The sequence below is a fragment of the Erythranthe guttata genome, chromosome 7, assembly GCF_056151865.1.
Source record: "Erythranthe guttata isolate IM_541 chromosome 7, IM_541, whole genome shotgun sequence".
NCBI classification, from domain to species: domain Eukaryota; kingdom Viridiplantae; phylum Streptophyta; class Magnoliopsida; order Lamiales; family Phrymaceae; genus Erythranthe; species Erythranthe guttata.
Genome location: NC_142539.1, coordinates 4,600,191 through 4,622,500, shown reverse-complemented (window position 1 = coordinate 4,622,500; position 22,310 = coordinate 4,600,191). Strand labels below are relative to the sequence as shown.

General features: G+C 34.7%; 2 protein-coding genes across 3 annotated transcripts; both read right to left on the bottom strand.

Moving 5' to 3' along the window:
- Positions 1 to 13,804: 13,804 nt before the first annotated feature.
- LOC105964567 (putative late blight resistance protein homolog R1B-17) lies at positions 13,805 to 16,042 on the bottom strand. Its single transcript, XM_012989076.2, has one exon. It carries the CDS (start codon positions 15,979 to 15,981, stop codon positions 13,816 to 13,818), a length of 2,166 nt encoding a protein of 721 aa, XP_012844530.2. The 5' UTR covers positions 15,982 to 16,042; the 3' UTR covers positions 13,805 to 13,815.
- A 551-nt stretch (positions 16,043 to 16,593) lies between these two features.
- LOC148769025 (cis-muuroladiene synthase-like) lies at positions 16,594 to 21,371 on the bottom strand. 2 transcript variants are annotated; one of them, XM_088820804.1, is made up of 7 exons: positions 21,183 to 21,371; positions 20,637 to 20,889; positions 19,497 to 19,878; positions 18,883 to 19,101; positions 18,628 to 18,766; positions 17,783 to 18,028; positions 16,594 to 17,057 (listed from the first exon to the last, which is right to left on the bottom strand). In XM_088820804.1, the coding sequence occupies exons 1-7, from the start codon at positions 21,288 to 21,290 to the stop codon at positions 16,755 to 16,757; spliced, it is 1,650 nt and encodes a 549-aa protein (XP_088676930.1). In that variant the 5' UTR covers positions 21,291 to 21,371; the 3' UTR covers positions 16,594 to 16,754. The 2 variants fall into 2 exon arrangements, with proteins under 2 accessions (XP_088676930.1, XP_088676931.1); XM_088820805.1 differs by lacking the exon at positions 18,883 to 19,101 and having other exon boundaries at positions 21,183 to 21,362.
- Between the last annotated feature and the right edge of the window lie 939 nt (positions 21,372 to 22,310).

The following is a 22,310-nucleotide window of genomic DNA, read 5'->3' as shown; positions in this document are numbered from 1 at the left end:
CCGCACAACATGCCAATCCGACCCGGTCCGGTCTGATTTTCTTTTTTTCTTTTTCATTTTTAGAAAAAAAATTCTTCCCACAACGAATCGTCAGAGCTCCAGTTAGTTAACTCAGGATTAGTTAACTTAAACAATACATTTTTTTGCTTTTAATTTTTTTCGGTGGTGGGTCGTTGGAGCTCTGATTAGCTGACTCGATATTAATTAACTTCAACATTAGTTTTCTTTAACATAGGTAGGCATCTTTTGTTATTTCTTTTTTTTTTCGGCGGCGAGTTGTCAGATTTTCGGTTAATTAGCTCATTCAACATTAGTTAACTTCAATATTAGTTAATTGAAACATTAACACTAAAACTGCCAGGTGCCAGTACGCTTAGTCAGCTAATCTGAGTCCTAAATACCCACCGCCGAAAGAACAAAAGAGTTAAAAGAAAAAATTAAAAATATGGTCGGATGTTAGCTAATGCAAAGTGAACTAATGCATAATCAGTTAATCAGAGTTTCGACGTCGCGTTGCTGGAAAAAAATTTAAAGAAAAAAAAGTTGGACATCAACTAATGTTGAAGTCAACTAATACGTAATGTGCTAATGCAAGCCAACTAATCAGAGCCGGCGACCCGCCTCCAAAAAAATAGAAAAAAAAATGATATTGTCAACTAATGTTGAGTCGGCTAACCGGAGCTCCGACGAACAACCTCTAGAAAAAAAAAAGGAAAAAAAAAGGGATGTCAACTAATATTAAAGTTAAGTAACGTTGAAGTTAACTAAAGTTGAGTCAGCTAACAGGAGTTCCAACGACCCAGCACCGGAAATAAATTAAAAGGAGAGAAAAACAGATAAAAGAAAAAAAAATGGAATGTCAAATTTCACTAATGTTGAAGTTAACTAATGCTGAGTCAGCTAACCGGAGCTCCGACGACCCGCCGTCGGAAATTAAAAAAAAAAAAAGACAAAAAGAAATGGAATGTCAACTAATGTTGAGTCAGCTAACCGAAGCTCCAACGACCCGTCGTCGGAAAAATAAATAAATAAATAAATAAAATAAAAGAAGATAAAAGAAAAAAAAAATCAACTAATTGAAGTAAATTAGATGAGTCAGCTAATCAGAGCTCTAACGACTCGACGCCGGAAAAAAAAAATAGATTGTAGAAAAAAAAATGAATGTCAACTAATGCTCAGTCAGCTTATAACCGGGGCTCCCGACCACTCAAGCCACCGCTTGAAATTTTTTTTTTAAACAAATAAATGAAAATAATAAAAAACAAAATAAAATAAGATAAAACAAACCCTAATTAGGGTTTGAAAGGATAAAACTGGTATAAGCTAATTATTTGGGTTTATATCGAATGAAACTTATAATTAATGGGTTTTATGCAAAAGTATAAAAAAAATTGGGCTTATCTCATATTATATTAGTTGGTGAGGGGACTATCTCAAATAATCCAAAAATTAAATTATAAATAAACCCCTGAGGTATGTCTATATTACGAATATTTTTTTATGCGAGTAACTAAAGTTTGAAGGATCTTCATCTTCTACTTTTCGTTGGTCTCATCCACTTATGTATATTCGTTCAACTTCTTTCCACCAATACATATGCGATATCAATGGTAAACTGGAAAAGCATCTTCGCTTTCAAAAGAATATACCTCTATCGATTTCTCATTGAGTGCGCCTTTACTTGTTGAGAATATTTTTTTTTTTTCAATATATTCTGAACTTTTGTATTTGGAAAATTTTCTTATATCTTTTAATGTATACAAAAATAAAAAAATGCAATGTTATCTATTTTCATACCACGAGTTGTAAGAGTATAAGTTATTATCAAATTTTTATGTAGTATGGAAACATCAACTTCTTTACGTTTTTGTATTTTGGAGTGTCAGTCTAGCCGGGTCTACCCGAAACTTGATCGCTCGACCCAAATTTTTGCATTTAAAAAAGGGGTTTTTATGCATAAGTTCACGACCATCCATCTTTATTATTTTGGGTTCATGTCTCTTTCGCCAATAAGCTCATCCCTTTAGTAGGTATTATAAATAATAGTAAACTGCAAAAAGTAACCATGTGTAATCTTCGAATAGCAAAAACCCCCATTTGATAAATAAACTAGCAAAAACCCCATGTGAAATTTAGTCAAAGGCAGAAATCTCCCTAGTTGACTTTCGTGTGGCTCACTCGTGGGATGCGCGATTGGTAGTTGGTTTTTGGACGTGAAATGACGAAATTGACTCTCAAAAAAAAAAAAAAAATATATATATATATATATATATATATATATATATTCTTTTTAATTTGATTGTTTAGAAATTAAAATATTATTAAAAAATAGTAAACAATTAAATTGAAAAATTATTAAAAATTTGGTAATCAAAATAAGTATAATTTTTTTTTAGATATAGGGGTAATTTAAAATATATACATAAAGTATCTGAAAATAAAAATAGAATAATAAATTATCTAATTAAGATATAAATAAAATAAAATAATTAAAATATTTAAAAAATATAAGAATTTATTAAGCGTAAAACTCAGGTGGTGTTTATGTCTTTTTATATCCAATTAACAATTCAAATGAATAATGGGTTGAGTGTGCTGTATAAATAATTTCATAGGAGGTTTTTGCTAGTTTATTTATCTCATGGGGGTTTTTGCAGTTTGGAGATTACATAGGGGTACTTTTTGCAGTTTACTCTACAAATAAAGGCAAAATTAATGCATATGACAAAATTACCCCCAAAGTCAATGACCACCCATCTTTATTATTCTAAGTTCATGTATCTTTCACCAATAAGTTCATTCATTTAATAGGTAATATAAATTAAGGCAAAATTAATGTATATGACAAAATTACCCCCAACTCTTTAAACTCAATTCCAAACTATAACTCCAATTTAACTTCAATTTCATCAATTTTGACCATAAAAATTCAATTTTGCCTTTTTCTTTTTTAAATTTATTTTTCTGTTTGCTTTTTGGGCCGCAGGTTTCCCGCGTTGATTTTTTTTTTTTTACGTCGCCGATTTCCGGAGCTGACCGGCGGTCAACGCCTGTCTCCAGTGTTGCCTTTTTTTATCAATTTTTTTACGCCCGCCGCTGAACTTTGACCTTGATTGTACTGTCATTGATAGTAATTGTACTGTCGCCGAACGTAATTGTACTGTCGTTAACAGTACAATTATTGTAAACACAATAATATTACTATCAACCACATCAATATTATTATTTTTTTGGTTTTTTTTTTATTTTGTTTGATTTGTTGACCAGTCAACGTAATAATATTACTGTCGTTGACGGTAAAATTACTGTAAACAAAATAATATTACTGTCAACCGCATCACTATTATTTTTTTGCCCTTTTTATTTTGTTTGATTTGTTGACTGATTAAGGTAATAATATTATTGTCTACTATAATAATATTACTGTAAACACAATAATATTACTGTGGTTGAAGGTAATTTTATTATCGTTACAGCAATATTACTGTGGTTACCACAGTAATATTATTGTCAACCACATCAACATTAATTCTTTTGTATTTTTATTATGTTTGCCTTTGTTGAACAGTCAACATATTAATATTACTGTATTACACAATAATAGTGATTTTAGTTGTGTTAATATTACTGTATCAAAGTGTAATATAATAATATTATTGTGTTAAACATTAATATCGTTAATATTATATGTTAAAAAGTAATATAGTTAATATGAATGTCAACAACATCAATATTACTATTTAAACAGGCATAAAGTGTTCAAGAAAAATAGTTTAAAAAAAAAGAAGGCGGAAACCAACAGAAAAAAAAGCAGATAGAAAAAGAAAAAAAAAATCAACGCTAGAGACTGACGGTCAACAGTGGTGATAGGCGAAATTGTAGTTAAAATTGAATAATTGGTGAACAAAAGAAAGAATTAATGCCACTAAAATAAAACTATTAATAATTACAAAACAAAAAATATAGCACCAAGTATAAGTATTTGATGACAATTTTTATTTTATAGATGATTGTGCCGATATTATTACATTTATCGTCCTCATACTTTTCAGAAAAGGTTTTAGTGATCATCTTACTTTCGTCGTCACAAATTCAGTCCTCAAACCTATCTAATTTAGACACGTGGGAAGAGAATGGGGTGTCACTTCCCCCTAATATTTAGACTGCCAAATGGACTAGGGGTTTGTTCGAGCTCCATTTTGACTGTCAAATTGGCGTAGTGTGCGACGGACGTGACTTTTCGTCAAAGGCAGGGGCGGAGCTAGGACTTTTTCGAAGGAGGGGCGAGTTTATTTGTGAAATAATACGACGAGTAGGTTAAAGTTTTGGGGGGTTTGGGGGCACCGCTCTTGAATTTTTGAAGATATGTAAAAAAAATATAAAAAAAAAAGTAAATATTTTTAAATTTTATTTAAAAGAATAGGTTTTGTAACTACAATATTTAATATTTAAATATTGTAATGACAAATATGAAAAAGAATATCAATTTACAAAGAGAATGGAGAAAAACAAAAAAAAACAAAAAAAAAAAAACAAACAAACAGGGGGGGTTGGGCAAAGCTCATATTTACATAATATTTTAGAACAGTACCTAAAAGAATATTTCGTTTATAAAATCTTAAATGACAAGTATAGGGACCAGATTTTTTCTTGAGGTGACTCAGACCGAATCACTCAATATACATGCAAATATATATGCAATACACAACATGATATATTACTTTTTTTTATTAAAGATATACAAAATATATATATAAACTTTTACTAATCAAAGTTATAACTTCTAACACGAACAAGGAAAAAAGAAAAATAACTCTCATTCTAGGAAGCTTACCATCAATATTATAGAACTATGTACATACAAAATTAAGCTCGATTAGTTATCAGCTTCTGATTAATTATAACTTATAAGCACTTAAAATACAAAATATTGATGTAGGCTTATATATTCGTGTGATATATTGAGCAAACAGTATGTGGCAGAAAAAGCTCATTATCCAACTTGTAGAAAAGCAGAATCAACCAAATTTTATCTCCTTGTCATCTTTTGCCATCAATAGCTCCAACCCAAGTAGCTTTCCCAAGATTCCATCTACAGCTTATTTAAGCTAAAAAACACTTCAATAATTTTTAAGTTGTAAACAAAAGCTATAAAAGCACTTATTCTACAAAGGGGCTCACACTTTGTCAATTTAAGGAAATGGTATCTATATTAATTCATAATAACATAATATATATATAGCACTAGTGTTTCTTTTCTTTCACATGACTTTACACCTTTATTTTGTTTCTAATGAGTTTATAACATGGAATATTTTAGAAAATTAGATAATAGTCCTCCCTCATATGAAACTAAACTAACAAATTAAAAAAAGTTATTCGACTAGTCTATCAAAGCATGCCTATATTACTACTTTACCCTTCAGTTCATCGGGCACGTTTCTGAGACTTTGAGGGCCTAAAGTGAGCTTTAAAAGATGTCCCCAAGTGGAGCCCTTCATATATCTTCACCGATGAAAAAACCAAGTTTTTATTCAAACAGTAATTATAAAATTTACGTCAACTTGTCCTTGTAAGACATTAGGCCTCGTTCGATTGGCATTATTATGTCTTATATTGATTAGATAGTAAGAGTAAACAATATTGTTCGGTTGGAAAGATTCAAACTACTTCAGGACTCTTGTGAAAATTGAACCCTGGATTTGTTTGGAAAAAAGCGAGAAAATTTTGGACCAAATATCAATTACTTATTTAGATTTTTTTTTTAAAGAGAGAAATTATAGTGAATTATTAGTTTAGCTTTGTTTAAGAATAAGCTATTTAAGAATTGAGAAAATTAGCAAGACCACTCCCGTCTAGGAAATGTAGTTAAGAAAAATTGTCATCTCAAAAATTTATCGAGAAAAACCTCTTAGCTAATATTCCACCCAAATACTATTTTCATAATTCCAAATATACCCTTAATTGTCCAGTGTACTCTTTCAAAACTCTAATCTCATTTTTCATTAATCTCATCTTTTTTCTCGTTTATTTCTTCTTTTTTCTCTGGATTTTTTTTTTCTCTCTCTTTTCGTATACGCGAATGTATTTTGTGGCAACTCTCTCATGTTTTGGATGGAAGCTAGTTTTGTTGAGCGGCGGCCTTGGGCGGAGATGGGTGCAAACTGCCTCTGACCGCCGCGTAGGTGGTGGTGGGTGCTTTTGTTTGAAAATGAAGAAGGGTACTGGATCGATTTTCTTTTTATGTTTTTTTTTTAGCTTTTTTGTTTGAATGGTGAGAGGGATGGTGATGGTGTGATGTGACGGCGGTGGTGTGGTGACGATGGAGAGCAGATCTAGGGTTTTCTGGTAGATTGGGTTGAGGACTACGACGGGGGTTGAGAAATTCGCGCAGGCTGGACCCTTAATCGACTATGTTTCATCATAGTCGATTAGGTTAATCGACTATGCCCTGATAGTCGATTAAAGTGTTAATCGACTGTTTTTGTAGTCAATTAAGGTTACTCGATTACAATTTTTAATTCTATTTTGGATTTTTGTGTATTGATTCCGATTTATATAAATTAATAACAATTTATGTATATTGTTTATTTTGTAAAAAAAAATGTTGATTTTTGTTTTTATGTAGTTGTGTTTTTTTTTATTTTTAGTAATCAGTTCCTTAATCGGTTATGCTTCATCATAGTCGATTAATATGCTGCATATTCGATTAATATACCTGATAGAGAAAAAAAGTTAAAAAACGAAAAAAATAAATAACAATAATAATAAAAATTAAAAAAAAAAATAACGGCTGATGAGGCGGTGATAGTGTTGTGATAGTGCTGATGGGTGACATGGTCATAATTGGAAAAATTGGAAGGCTGGAATTAGGAGTTAAATTTTCTCAAATTGTACAAAATAGTCTGAACATCTCCCTATTAAAAAAAATATTAAGAGATTATATCGAACTAAAATTAGGCGACCGCCTACTCTTTCCTAGCAACTTGAGTCAGTTTAAATCTGTACAAAAGTATTGTCGAGCCCAATTAGACAAGCCATCAATAAATAACAGTTCATTTTTTTTTTCTTTTCCTACTTTTTTTTAAAGAAAATTGGCTAGATGTGCTATTTAAGTTATATGGGTGAAGATCCAATTTTATTAGATGAATATACAGGTTTTTGTGAATAAGTTTCTGACCAACCATCTTTATTATTATACGTTATATTTCTTTCGTCAATAAGCTCATCCATTTAATATGTATTATAAATAAAGGAAAACTTAGTGTATATGATAAAATTACCGTCAACCATTTACACATAATTCATAATTGTAACTTCAATTTAATCAATTTTGACCACAAAAATTCCATTTTGACTTTTTTTTTAACTTTTTTTTTTCTGAAATTATCTTTTTGCCACCGATTTCCGGCGTTGACGTTTTTGATTTTTTTTCTATTTGTTTTTTCGGCCGCCGGTCTCCGGCGTTCACTTCTTTTTGTGATTTTTTTCCTGTTTTTTATACATCGCCGCTTAACGTTTGACCGTAATTGTACTGTCATTAACAGTAATTATACTGTCACTGACAGTACATTAACGTAATTGTACTGTCGTTGGCAGTACATTTAGGCCTCGTTTGGTTGGCAAGATAAGATTAGCCAAGATAAGATTAAATAATCTAATGAGACCCAATTATTTTATTGGAGCTTGAAAGGTGCAACAAAAAAAACTCATTAAAAGGCAAGATAAGCCAAGATAAGCCATGATTATATAATTTTGGCGGGTCGACCCGGCAAGTTATTGAGGATACCAAACATCAAATTAAGTCCAACTATTTAGTTAATCATGGCTTATCTTGGCAACCAAACGGGGCCTTATGTAATTATACTATCATTGACAGTACAATTACAGTCAACAACAATATAATTTCTACAATATTAAAATTAATAAAACAATAAAAAAATATAAAAATTAAATAAACCTTGTTAAACCAGATAAAACCGGCCCAACCGTGACCCAAATGCCTATTCGGTTGTAAGTGCGGTCGGTCCGACAACGTTGCATGCAACTGTTGGGGTTTAATTTTTTTGGAACACAGACTTTGAAAGTTTGAAGCCCTCAATTCAAGGTATTGAGAAGAATATATTTTTTCTCAACTCTTTAGGAGAAAGACTTTTTATTAAAACTTATTGTAAAGGTAAATGACATGCACAATTGTAATTAGTATAAACAATCAAACACACATTTACCAAATTACTAAAAAAATAATAAAATATATTTAAAGCTCTGTTATATTATGTACCAAAAAAACATTCTAGAGCATTCAAACATAAAATATGTTATCGAGTAACAAATATCTAAGGAGTAATAGAATATAGTTAATTACTATTTTTATAGGTCGGAAACTATGAAATATTAATTACAAAAATAAATACTAAAAACAAAATACTTATTTCCTTCATCAAATAAAAAATAATTTGATGCTATTTTTTATTTCCCTAAAAAATCATCTAATTCATTAGCCATCATCTACTTTATTTTTAATCTGTTTATTATTAAATTAAATGTCAAGTTATTCAACCAAACATTATATTACTTTTTTTTTTTTTTTTTTTTTTTTTTTTTAAGAGAACGACACCTGATGAGGGTGGGGGGTTAGGCTTGACCCCCTACCTGTTTATAAAACAATATTTAAGAAGTACATAATGAGTTTTGCTCAAATTGCTACTGCCCAACATATGGCTAATAATAGCAGTTGACAAACAAAAGACAATAGCTAACTAACAAAACGTTAAGAATACGGGCAAACACAGGTGGCCCATATAATAAAAGGGACGGGTAGGGAATGATCATAGAAGGTCGTGGAAGACCAAGGTAGACCGTTCGCCTCACCACAACAGCCGAGGCCACTTACACTTTCGCCAAAAATGGGCGAAACTGGTATAACGGCTGCGAAATGTGTGGCACCATTCGGCAAACAGTCTAGTCTCGATAGACCCAAACAATCCATAATAACCCCAACCCTTCCTAACATGTAAAGTTTACGAAAATTCCTAAATTGCCAATAATATAAAAAAGTGGAATGCATGGCACCTATGTGCGAGAATGTCGTCGAAAGGATGGATATCCAAGCTGGTCCATCCGAATCATCTGCTGAATAGGTCGGGGAAGCTCCGCTGTTGTGAAGGTACGAGCCAACTCGGTCTGACACCCCAAGTTAGCTAATGCATCAGCTACTGTATTGCCCTCCCGGTAGATATGTGTAATCCTGTACTCCAAAGTAGAAAGAGAGTTCCGGATCGCCGTGAGAGAACTCTGAAGACTCCAATGACCTTGGTCCGTGTGCGAAAGAAGTCGAACAGCGACTTCTGCGTCAAGCTCGATCCAAACTCTAGTGAATTGCCTCTGAATAACAAATCGCAGCCCCGAGGCAAGGGCAGCAAGCTCGGCTGCAATACTGCTCGGGGCAGAGATCCTCTCGTGAAATGCAAGTATGGCCTCAGCGTCCGAACCTCTGATAATCCCGCCAATAGCTGCAATCTGGGTAGATGCTCTACGGGCTCCGTCTGTGTTTAGCTTCACCCAACCCGGATCCGGTGGAAGCCAAACAACTCGATGAGGTGTGAGAGTTGGTGTTCTGACTCGGTAATATAGGCCAAGAGACTCAGCCACGTGGGGAATGCCAGTCCAGCTGTCCGCCGAAAGTAATTTGGTTTGGTGAAGAATCCTGATGTGCTGGATGACCCTGTAAATGATGGAAGAAGCGCGAACCGTGATATCCTTGTGCTTGCTATCATTTCTTGCAATCCATAAGTACCACAAGATCAAGCAAGGCACAATGGTTGTGATGTGTGTGTGGTGTGTGAGTGTGTGCGAAGTGAAGTGCTGCCAATAAAGTAAAATCTGGGGTATGTGCGTAGTGTGTGCAGGTGTATAGCCAAAAAGATAGAAAAAATGATGCCATACCCTCTTAGCCGTCGGGCTCTCCACGAAGATATGATCAATCGACTCAATAGAAGGAGACTCGACAGACAGAGATACAAGACTCGACACAGGGATAGATGGATCTGGACAACAATAGCACCTCGAGGCAAGAGAGGTGCCTCGAGACTGAAGTTTGGTATCCACTGGAAGACGCTGAAGAAGAAGACGCCAAAGAAAGATAGAAATTGTAGGAGTAAGACAAGATCCCCAAAATATACGAAGAAGAGGGGTAGGGGTATGGTGTTGTCGTATCAAGGCCCAAGCCGAGGTCAAGGAAAACTTGCCATCCGAAGAAGCTCTCCAAATGGGCAAATCACCCGAAGCACCAGAGATTGGGACCGAGCAAATCCTATCGATCCACTCAAAAGGAATATCCTCAGCTAGCTTGTTTCGATCCCACTGACCGTTGACCAAATAATACTCCACACGAACTGATGTTAGCCGACCACCATCAATAATGCCCGAAAGGGGACCATCGCCAAACCAGTGGTCGTGCCAGAAATAAACATGACCTGGACCAATCCGCCAAAATATTTGAGCTTGAACACGCTCTCGGACACGGCACATGCGCTTCCACACCGTGCTATAGAGTGAAGACACAACGGATGAACCTGGGAACCGATTCCGACAATACTTGTTTCGGAGAAAACGGGCCCAAAGAGAATCCTGAGCACGGAATCGAAACCAGAGCTTGTAAGTGAAGGCGTCAATCACATCCGTCAAACGCCTCAACCCCAAGCCACCCTCACTAATTGGCCGACAAATCGTCTCCCAAGCAACCCAATGAGGCCGGCGCTGATTACCATAAGATCCCCAGAGAAATCGGGCCATGCACTGCTCAATCTGCTGAATAATGTACTGCGGAGGTTGAATAACCTGAACAAGATGCAAAGCCATAGTCGAAAGCGTACTCCGGATCAAGGCAAGACGGCCCCCGAAAGCCAAAGCGGTCCGAGCCCAACCCGAAATCCTGGCTTGCATGCGATCAATCAAAGTGTGAAACAAACTGCCCCGGTCCCTCCCTTTGTATAGTGGAGCTCCAAGATAAATGATAGGAAGATCCTTTCTCGGATAACTGAGAATCCGAGAAATAGTGCGAAGATGACCATCAGAACATGCCCTATCAACTGTGAAAGTGCTCTTGTGCACACTAATCAACTGACCCGAAGTCCGACAGTAATGATCGAGAAAATCCCGCAGCTTCTTCAGTCCAAAATTATGGCACGAGGTAAATATCATCACATCATCCGCATAGGCCAAATGGGATATGACCAAAATTCTCAACTTTTAAAACCCATGACAAAATTCCTGATTCTGAAATGTAATGGACTAAAACTCTCAACTAGTAAACTTACAACACTAAAAAACTCACTTTGTCATCATTATAAATATAAGGGTAAATTACAAACACCCCCCTGAGGTATGATCGAATTACAAAAACACCCCTCTTGTTTGGATAATTACAACCACCCCCTCAACTCCTCAAATTTAGTGGAATCTTCGAGATTATATGGAATATTATCACTTTTGTACCCGTTTTATCCTATTTAAACTTTACATTATGAAGCAAGATGATCATAATATGTGATTTTTAGCTTATATATATCAGTTTGTGGTGCATCAAAAACTGTATTTTTTACACAAAACGAGTACAAACTATAGCACATTTCACGGAATCTAGATGACTATGTTGAATTTGGCACCATAAAGGTGGAGGTCTAAGAAAAAATCATAGTTGAGGGGGTAGATGTAATTATCCAAACAAGAGGGGGGTTTTGTAATTTGACCATACCTCAGGGGGTTGTTTGTAATTTACCCTAAATATAAAGAAAGATTAAAAAAAAAAAGGAGGATTAATTTGCTCTTCATGCAATCTCCATTAAAGCTCTTATCTAGGTAATATTAGCAATGTGTATACAGTTCAATTAACTCTTGATTATGAACGGAGTGACTCTGTCACTGTGTATTTGTTGTTTTGTCTTCTTGAGATATTTTCTTTGTTAACCCTGTTTCTTTCTTTGTATCCGTAGACATCGAAATTTGAGATAAATTACCAATTAATAATCCAATAAATCGATTATTAAATTGGTATCACTCAAAGTTCATAATATATTTGGGCTTTACAAATGACCGACCCTAAGTCAATAAATTCTAGCTCGTGGCTACAAAAAGACCGCTTCGATGCATCTAAAAACTAGACTCGCACAGACACATATAGAGCTCTCAAGCTCAAGTTTCGAGCCTCCGCCTCGAATTCATAACATATTGAATTCGATATAGGAAATCATTCATTTCATTCAAGAACAAGCTTTCAAGCCCTTGAATCAAATTTAGAATCGGAGAGAAGAATCAAAGGAATTCACCTCATTTTCTTCGTTTGATTAATAAATATATGTGTTCCGTATTTTTTTCTTGTCTCATTATTATATTTTACAGATTTGGAAATTTTGCAGCTAAGTATCAAATGCAATATGCTCATTTTTTGTAGAAAAAAGAAGAAACATAAACGAAAGAAATGGACGGATCATTTCATATAAGTTAGGATCAAAAAATTTGGTGCACTTAACAAATTAACAAGGGACTTATCGAACCGAGACCTCAATTAAATAGTAACAATTTTTATTGGGATTCTATGTTTTCTAGGATGAAATTGTACGACCTGTTCCCCCCACGTGCCTTTTTCCGTCCAATCATGGTTCGCCGGAACGGCTGGGACGCAACGAGAACGGTGTCCTCCGTTCCGGAATCCGTAACCAGAATGGTTTTTCACCATGACTCACCTGAGCGCCGAGAAAATGGTGGGATGGGCGAGACGGAGCCACGGAACGACCGCGAGTCACACCGATAAAACAGTGGGATGGGCAAGACGGAGCCACGGAACGGCCGCGACACGGTCGGAACGGCGCCGGAACAGGAAAAGAGAATTTGAAAAAAAAAAAAACAAATTTGACTAAAAAAAATAAGGAAAATAAAACATAAAAGAAAAATAAAATAAATAATAAGATAGTGGTGGCCACGTTAGAGAATGGAGATTCCCCTGAATCACGGATGTTTAGCCTCACTCTTCAATTATAGCTTACACTATTCCAGCTCGGTATTCTACGTGGTATTAATATTGTTTGTATTTTCATAATGTTCTTTTGTATATTTATTTTTGAAATTGTAATAATATTTTACATATTATTGAATTGTAATGTTTTTATTAAAAACATATTTGAAATATGTTGTATTTTATTAGCAATTGTGTCCGTTCCAGCCACGACGCAACCGCAATGTTGCAACGGAACTGGAATGGCAGTGTCCGCGGCAATGCACTGTTTCGTTCCGGCGAACCATGCGTCCAACTTAACACTGCAATCAGACCGTTGATCAAGAAAAAAATGGTTAGTTTGAGAGCAAAGTTGGTAATTAAAATAATTATAGAGACTAAAATTAATTTTGGTGCATATAATTGGAACAAAAGTACAATTATCCCCACTAAAATTGAGTGGAAGAGCAAAACCTTCCAGTACATTATTACAAGGATATTGAACAAGTACGTTGTTTCCCATACACTTAACAAACTTAAAAGAAACATGATAAAAATCGAGAGCTATTCTCTTACAATCCTCTAATATGGCGCCAAACTTTGCCATTTCAAATATATCATGAAGACATTAATCAAATAAATCATCAGTACATAGATAATAAAATTACATCGCCAAATCAAATGAAGACATTTTTTTTTTATTTTTTTTAACAGTTAGAGCAAAACATTGTAGTGCAAAATACGAAAAGTCGAAGAAAAATTGAATTGTTTACTTGAATTAAAGCAAAACCAAACTCGAAACCTTTTAATTGCGCTCACATGAATCAAGATTGTAGTTCATGTATACAATTCAAACAACGAACTTCAGTGACGTCGTATGCGTAATCCCTTTGTTCACGTTGAATTCTTCTTGCCCACTCCGCCGTAGATTTGAGACCCGACTTCACCTCAATCAGCTCTAACGTTGAAATCTCTCCAACTTCATTTGAGATACTCCTCAATTCCAAACATTGATGAATCAACAGGCGCTCGAGCTTGGGGAAGTGGTTACTTTCGGTTACCCAACGCTCGAGCTTCGAGCCTTTAATCATGAGGTGTTTGAGCTCAAGAAATTCTCCCTCAACGGTTTCCCACGTCTCGCCGCTCAAAATATTTTCTTTTATTTTAAGAACTTGAAGATTAGGGAGGGAGCCTACAATCGTCATTTCGCTCCAGGGACGGCTCCAACCGCCAAAGGATAACCATTTCAGCGTCTTTGGAAAAGCGAGCGTAATATTTTTGTCCTTCCACACATCCAAGGGATAAGAAAGAGTTAGTTTAAATCTCTCGAGTTGCTTCAGACGTACGAGATTGTCAAGCTCGTACTCTTTTTCTCGGTTGTCTATAGTGTAGCAAATTCCCAACTCTTTAACATTCGGAATCATTTCGAGGATATTTTCGGTGCATATAAGATTCGTTACTTCCCAAAGCGTTTGCAGGTTTTCTAGTCCATAACCGGAACTTGCTCCCTCGTCTGGTGGATTTGGTAACTCGCCGAAACGGTAGCAGATAAGATGTCTCAGCTCTTTCATCGTCCAAATTTTCGTAGGTAGAGATTGCTTACATTCGTTGAGGGACTCGTGTATGATCAAAGCTTGAAGATTCAATAGGTTTGAAATGGTTGGTGGAATCTTAGTAGGGTAGGGGAACGCAAGGTACCTTATGTTAAATAAATTGAAGTCTTCAACGCATAGGCTCGCGATACAATCGGACATGTCGCAACGAGCACTTTGGATGCATATAATCCTCATGAATCTGAAATACGTTAAATCCTTGTATGAATCTTTGTTCAACTCCATGAAGCATATAACTGTACGGGTGGTTGAGCGATAAATGTTTGCAAGGCAATTTAGATCATTTCGGTTGATAAATATACGCCTCAAATTTTCTACGGGAATTCCTTCATCCGTGACATGCACAAGAAACTTTTCTTTTCGGGATATTCTTATGCACAATTCCCGCATCAGATCATGCACTCTGCAGGTTTTGATTCTTCCATCGGACTTCCTCTCTGTGACCATAACGAGATTTCTCTTCACAAGATCCGCCAGATACTCTTCTTCTGCAACCTCTTCCAAACTTCTAGATACACTTGATGGTTTGACATCATGTATGAATTCTTCAACCACCCACAACTTGATGAGCATCGGGATATTTATGTCGTAATCTTCGGGAAAACCTCCCATGTATAAGAAACACGGCCTTAAATGACGAGGCAAGTGGTTGTAGCTCAAAGATAGTATCTCTTCAAACTTGCCATTTTCTTCTTTCGCGAAGGCTGATTTTACGCTTCTTGCAATCTTCTCCCACGAAGCTCGATTGTTATTAACCTTTGACAGGACTCCTGCAATCACCACAATCGCAAGGGGCAATCCTCCGCAGCTTCTCGCAATCTCCTTTCCAATAATCTCCAATTCAAGAGGATAATCTTCTTTTCCATTAAAAATATTTTGTCGAAGTAGATTCCAACTTTGATCATCGTCCAAGAGATCCATCTCATGAAGATGGCTACACGAGTCGGGATAAGCGGCTACATCTGACAACCTAGTGGTTAAGATGATTCGACTTCTATTGTTGTCGTCTGGAAACATCATCATTATATCGTCCCATGCCTTTGTACTCCAGATATCGTCCAATACAATCAGATACTTCCTACCCTTTAAGGCTCGAAACACTTTCACTTCGTTGCTCTCATTGGATCTTCCTACAACGAAATTCTCCATGGCACACACGAGACTCGAAGAAACTTTTTCTTTGCTAGAATCTTGTGATAGAGTGACCCAAGCACGAACGTCGAAATTCTCGATAATTAATGGATCGTGATAAGCCTTTGTAGCAAGAGTAGTCTTACCGATACCGCCCATGCCAACAATTGGGATCACTTGTAATTTCGATGAATTTCCACAAAGCTTCTCCTTGATGGCCATCAAATTATCATCAAAACCAACCATGGCTTCTTACACGAATGAACGAAGAACTGAACAAAACTTTTTTTAGTAGCTTAGGAGAGAAGAAAAATGTAGATGAAAGGGAAAAAAGTTTGCCATCTGATCTTTGGCCTTTGGTAAGTTTACTTAGTTGACAAAGTTGACTTACTGCAATTTTATTCCAATTAAGAATGAATGGACTTTGCACGAAATCCCCTTTTCCGTTAAAAGTTAACACCGTTAACTATAGAGGGGGTTTTATGCAAGTATTTTGAAATATGGGGGGATTTGGTGCATGATTTGTAAAAGGTACGGCCTCTTCTAAGATGTCTTCTCCGTGAATTCGAACGTTGGCTACTTCATACACAAGCTTAGTAGACCAGCTTCGACATCACCACTAAGCATTTCTTTCAATTTATTGGCTTTGTCCGTGAATTTGTCGAAGACACCTGTTTCGATGGCGTCAACCAAATCGAATTTTAAAATTGCTACAAAATATTAATTGATTCAATTTACCGAGACTTGTAACTAATATTTTCATTTTTTTTTTTCATTGAGTGAGTTTATATTTGGATAAATATTTCACTCCATTGCAACTTTTTTTACGCTCCAAATCTTGAAATATATTAATATTAGTTAACATTACAAACGCACAATGCTCTTTATTTATTCGACAATCACAAACCAAACCAACAGAACAATCCAAGACTGGAAACACAAACAAATATTGGTAGATAGTACAAAACGCAATAACGTAACGAGAGCATACGATGGAGCTAGGGAAAAAAATAATTAAATTAAATGACAATGGGATCAACAAATAAAGCAACAATGTGTGGAGCCAAATTTTTTTCCGGATTTGCAATTCCATCTTCACTGTTCCGGTAAGTGACCTCGGCTGCCCGGGCATAGTTCAAAAGTTGCTCGACTATTTCTTTGGGTATCGAACCTTCGGTTTTATTCGTCCATTCCTTACTAATATCCTTCCATCCATCCTCCACTAGTACCTTAAACATAGACAAGACCTCTTCCTTTGATATGCCATAGTGTTTCATGTAGCAATCCACCACTGTCGGCAAATTTCCCTCTTTGTTCTCGCGCTACAAATTCAGACACACGTCCAAGAGCATGTTAACTAAGATGAAAAGTCACCTATGTATGATATCGATCGATCAAGTAACATGCAATCTAATGATTTTCCACGGAAAAAAAAAAAAACAATTTATAGATACACTTTTTTACTAAACCAAAATCAGACTAAATATATATTAGAATTTTCAGAAATATTATATATAATTTAAATTTCAATTTCATTCCAAAAAGTTTTAGAAGACTAAAAAAAAAATAAAAAAATAAAATAAAAAAGAGTTGTACTTGAAAACTATAATTTTCCTTGATCAAAATGGGCAGAATTCAAAAGGCCCATTTTCAATAAATAATGTTATGTCGCTTGAAGTAATAATTAATGAGCTATTAAATTATTTTTATGGTGGTAAACTCTTGATAAGTTATATTAAGAGTTGATAAGTTGTTACGTCTTATTTTTATAATTAATTTTTTAAAGTGTTTGGAATGATCTTATAAGCTATTTTCTACTCATTATAAGGTCTTAAATAAAAATATTATTTGCTCTTCTGCAACTTATTTATTGATTTTTTAGGAATCTTTTTTAAAAGAAATACCAAACACTTTAACAGAGATTATAAGTTCTTAAACATCATATATTTTAACTAATTTTAAATGTAAACTAGGTGACAAATCTCAAAATTAAAATCAAGTTATGCATAAATTTTCTAAAAAAAATATTGAAATAATACTATCTTACTTCATGGCTGCCCAAATCGTCAATAAGTCGACCCATCATCACAGTCGAAGCTACAATTTTAGGGTTACTGAGCAGCCAATCAATAGTTTCTTGGGTAACAGATTTCATGCCCGGAAAATGAGCTGTGAACATCACAAAAACGCAACTTGTGATCACTGAATTTTTCAGATACTCTTCTAACGGAGGCATTTTTCGTTCCATAATCCAATTTTGCTCTATGTTGTAAGCCCTAGCAAGTTGTTTCACCTGCTCATGCATCATCCACCAGATATATATTTAATTTGGGGAAAATTACGGTCTTCGTCCCTCAAGTTTGCACTGATCTCGCACATTTGGTCCACATGTCCATAAAAAAACATCTTTAGTCCCTCATATACTAATAATTCAACACTGTTGGTCCCTTCCATAAATTTACCGTTAGTCCTTCAATTAAGGCGGTGATAGGAACATGCTTGATTCCGTTAGTACAAACGGAAAATTGACGAAAAATGACTACAAATGTTGAATTTTCAAAACACGAGGGACTAAAAATATATTTTTTATGATATGAGGGATCAAATATGAAATTTGTGTAAATTTGAGGGATGAAAACTATATATTTTCCTATTTAATTTGATATTTGTGTATATATATAAATATATATATATATATATATATATATATATATATATATATATGTATGTATATATATATATATATATATATATATATATATATATATATGTATATATATATATATATATATATATATATATATATATATATATGTATGTATATATATATATATATATATATGTATGTATATATGTATATATGAAAGTTGTTAATATTGATTTTGGCCTTACTGCTTCTTTGTAAGAAGGAATTGCAAACGATTTTCCTTGTTTCGTTGCATCTCGTTCATAATCTTCATATATACTCATGATGTATTGATAAACAGCCTTCATATAATCCGGGAGTTGACCAATTTCATTCATATCCCACCTGAAAATAATTATTATAAAAGAAAATATCTCATTCTATACTCACGTTTATCAGCCAACTATATAAGTGCAGTGAGTACTAAACCTACGCTCTCATACATAAGGCAAGATAGGTACCTTTCAAGAACATCAGTAAAAAGCTGAGCTTCATTGAGTGTAGCATAATTATCATATGTATCATCTATCACAGTAACCATTTGCACAGCTTTCGCAACCGCTTTTCGAACATACGAGTACTGGGGTTCAAAATGGAACGCGACACCCCAGATATAGCTCTCTATCGATCTGTCTCTTGCGTACGGCAATTTTGACTTTAGGTCAAAGTTGTTCCACCACCTTAATTTACCAAAATTAATTATTCAGGAACGGCTAAAGCCTATATAAGGCGGTTTTGTAGATGCTACACTCGGTGAAAATACACTAGGTGATCTACACATAATAACATGCACACACTCATGTATATGTGCGCTTACTGGATAGTTATTTGTATAAGATACAAAATCAACCGATACTTTTCATCAGGGGTAGCATCTCATAGATCATATAGTACCTAGGATCTCATAAATAAATTTGGGGTCCTTGTTTTAGTTTTAATATACAAGTAATTTTTTTTTTGTTTATGTATAAAAATTTATTACAAGTAATAATTACTATATTATATTCTCTTTAAAATTTGAGCTGCATATGCATTTTTTTTATATAAATTTATTAAAGTTATGTGTGTTGCTTACCTGTAGAGTTCGGAGAGCTCTTCCTTGTACATATTCTGCAGATAATTGAAATTCAATTTTGCTAGTTTTAAAATAATGTCATCCCTTGAATCATCTTTTTCGTAGATGGAAATGTAAACGCGTGCTTCGATAATCGGAACACCTCTATGAAGCGAGTGCACTAGAGCTCGCTTCACTTTGTCCTTAAGTGGAGATTCCAACGATTGGGACGACAACATGTGACGAGTCATATGATGTTTCGTAAAAGGTACGGCCTCTTCTAAGATTTCTTCTCCACGGATTCGAACATGAGCTGCTTCATACAAGCTTAGTAGACCTTCAACATCACTAGTAAGCATTTCTTTCAATTTATTGGCTTCGTCTGTGAATTTGTCGAACACACCTGTTTCGATGGCGTCAACCAAATCGAATTTTAAAATTAGTACGAAATATTAATTGATTCAATTTACCGAGACTTGTAACTAATATTTTCATATTTTTTTCATTGAATGAGTTTATATTTGGATAAATATTTCGCTCCATTGCATCTTCTTAAGCTCCAAGTCTTCAAAGAAAAAAGGGTAAATTAAACCCAACCCCCTCAGGTATGGTCAAATTATGAAAAAACCCCTAATGTTTGGGTAATTACAACCACCCCGTCAACTTTAAATTTTCTTACACGTCCACCCTTGCGATGTCAAATTTACTGGAATATTCTAGATTATATGGAATATTCTCAATTTTGTACCCGTTTTATCCCATCCAAAATCCACATTTTGAAGCAAGATGATCATAAGATGTGTTTTTGGGCTTGTATATATCAGATTGTGGTGCATCAGAAACTGCATTTCTGCACAAAACGAGTACAAACTAGAGAACATTCCACGAAATCTAGAAGATTGTGTTGAATTTGACACCATGAGGGTGGCCTTGTAAGAAGATTCATAGTTGAGGAGTAATTGTAATTATCCAAACATGAGGGGGTTTTTGTAATTTGACCATACCTCAGGGTTGGTTGTAATTTAACCAAAAAAAAAGTTATAAAAATCAACATATTAGATTCATATTATTTGAATTATAATTAATTAAATCTATCATCTAAGTGAGATTTCCATTTGCAAATTAGACGGATAAATTAAAGAAAAAACGAAAAGGACATACTGCAAGAAACTTGATACTGATGTTGCCTCAACAGACGAAATCGAAGTGCGGTAGTGAACAAGTCATCATATTCTTGATCCTCGTTGTAAATTTGCTCAAGCTTTTCTTCGATCTCCGTCTCAAAATGATAAGCCAATCCTAAACGCTCGATTGTGTCAACCAATACAAGCAGTTTGCCGGATGTTGCTTCCACCAACTTGCTTCTTACTTCTTGCTTTAATGTTTCTATGGCCTTTTCATACTTTTCTTGTACCTAGTAAAATTGAAACGATAGTTTTTAATTTATTTAACTATACACTATGATGCACGGAAACTTCAATCCACACGCATTTCCACGTTTCGGAAACCGAAACTCCACGACACCAGTTGGAAACGTCTCGGGGCTGTTTCCATTAATATTTAAAAGTTTCGGGGACGTTTCTGATAATAATGAAAAATTGGATAGACTATACATGATAGGGCGCGTCGTCTAATTCAATGTAGCATGTTGCATAGTAAAAAACATTTGCTTCTAGTAAAAAAATAAGTAGAGGTATATATGAATACCTGTTCGTCGAAAGAAAACGTAGAGAAAGTATCACCCCACATACTGGGGCTAAAAACGGTCACCGGTGGTCGAATATCCCTAAGGCAACTCGATAAGATACTCGCCATTATATTGTAGCAGCTCTATATGCTTCTAGTTAATATGGTTGTTGTTGATGATGATTGTGTTGTGAAATGATAAATAAGCAATCACCTATTTATAGTGGCATATATGCCCCCCCCCCCCCAAAAAAAAAGAACAAACCACTACCTATTATAATTAATTTGATGTCACGATTTGAGAGCGAATTTCAAATCCATAATAAAAGATCTATTGAGCTCGTCAGAATTGAGTCATTCGACAAGGAATTTTAAATTCATTGATTTGCGCGAAATCTAGCAGTGGTGAAATCATTTGTGAAAATATCTGCCAAATTGATAAAACCAAAATAGAAAGAAGAAATAACGGGCAAGAAATAAATTTATTTTGCAATATATATATATATATATATATATATATATATATATATATATATATATATATATGTTGAGAGGTGGAGGAAAAGAATTCAAAGAAGGATAGAGAAAAAAGAGACAGAGAAGAGATTAACCGACTAAGAAGTAGAAGATGTCGAAAAGGAAAAACAATATAAGTTACCACCACTGGGGATGGAGGAAATTGGGGTGGTGTTCCTAGAAAAGATAAAAAGAAAAAAAAAAAAAAAGATAGAGAGAAGAGTACCACCACCGGGGGAGGGAGAAAAATTGGGTGGTCACCGCCATGGAGAAGAAAGGCGGCTAGGTTAAAAAACCTGGTGCTCTGATACCATATAGGTAGCATATAATTGGAGAATGAGATAAATTATACGTAATAGAAACTCCCATTGTGTTATAGGTTGATTTACATTGAATGTATATAGAGAAATATATCAAGGTAATAGAGTTTAACTAGATAACTAAATCATAACTAATCTAGGTAACTCAATCACACTAGAATCCTTATATTACAAGAGTTCTATAGCATATTATACTCTAACACGCCATCGCAGTCGAAACGTGACGAACGTGAGGACTGGACAATCACTTGCTAACACGCTCTTACAGTCGGAACGAATAAACACCAAACGTGAAGACTGGACAAAAAAAAAT

Bases quoted from the DNA above. Each gene is read 5' to 3' on its own strand.
- LOC105964567 (XM_012989076.2), bottom strand. From the start codon at position 15,981: ATGGTTGGTTTTGATGATAATTTGATGGCCATCAAGGAGAAGCTTTGT.
- LOC148769025 (XM_088820804.1), bottom strand. From the start codon at position 21,290: ATGGCGAGTATCTTATCGAGTTGCCTTAGGGATATTCGACCACCGGTG. The intron at 19,102-19,496 runs GTAAGCAACACA...TGGTAAATTAAG, and splicing joins GAGCTCTCCGAACTCTACAG to GTGGTGGAACAACTTTGACC. The intron at 18,767-18,882 runs GTACCTATCTTG...AATTATTTTCAG, and splicing joins TTTACTGATGTTCTTGAAAG to GTGGGATATGAATGAAATTG.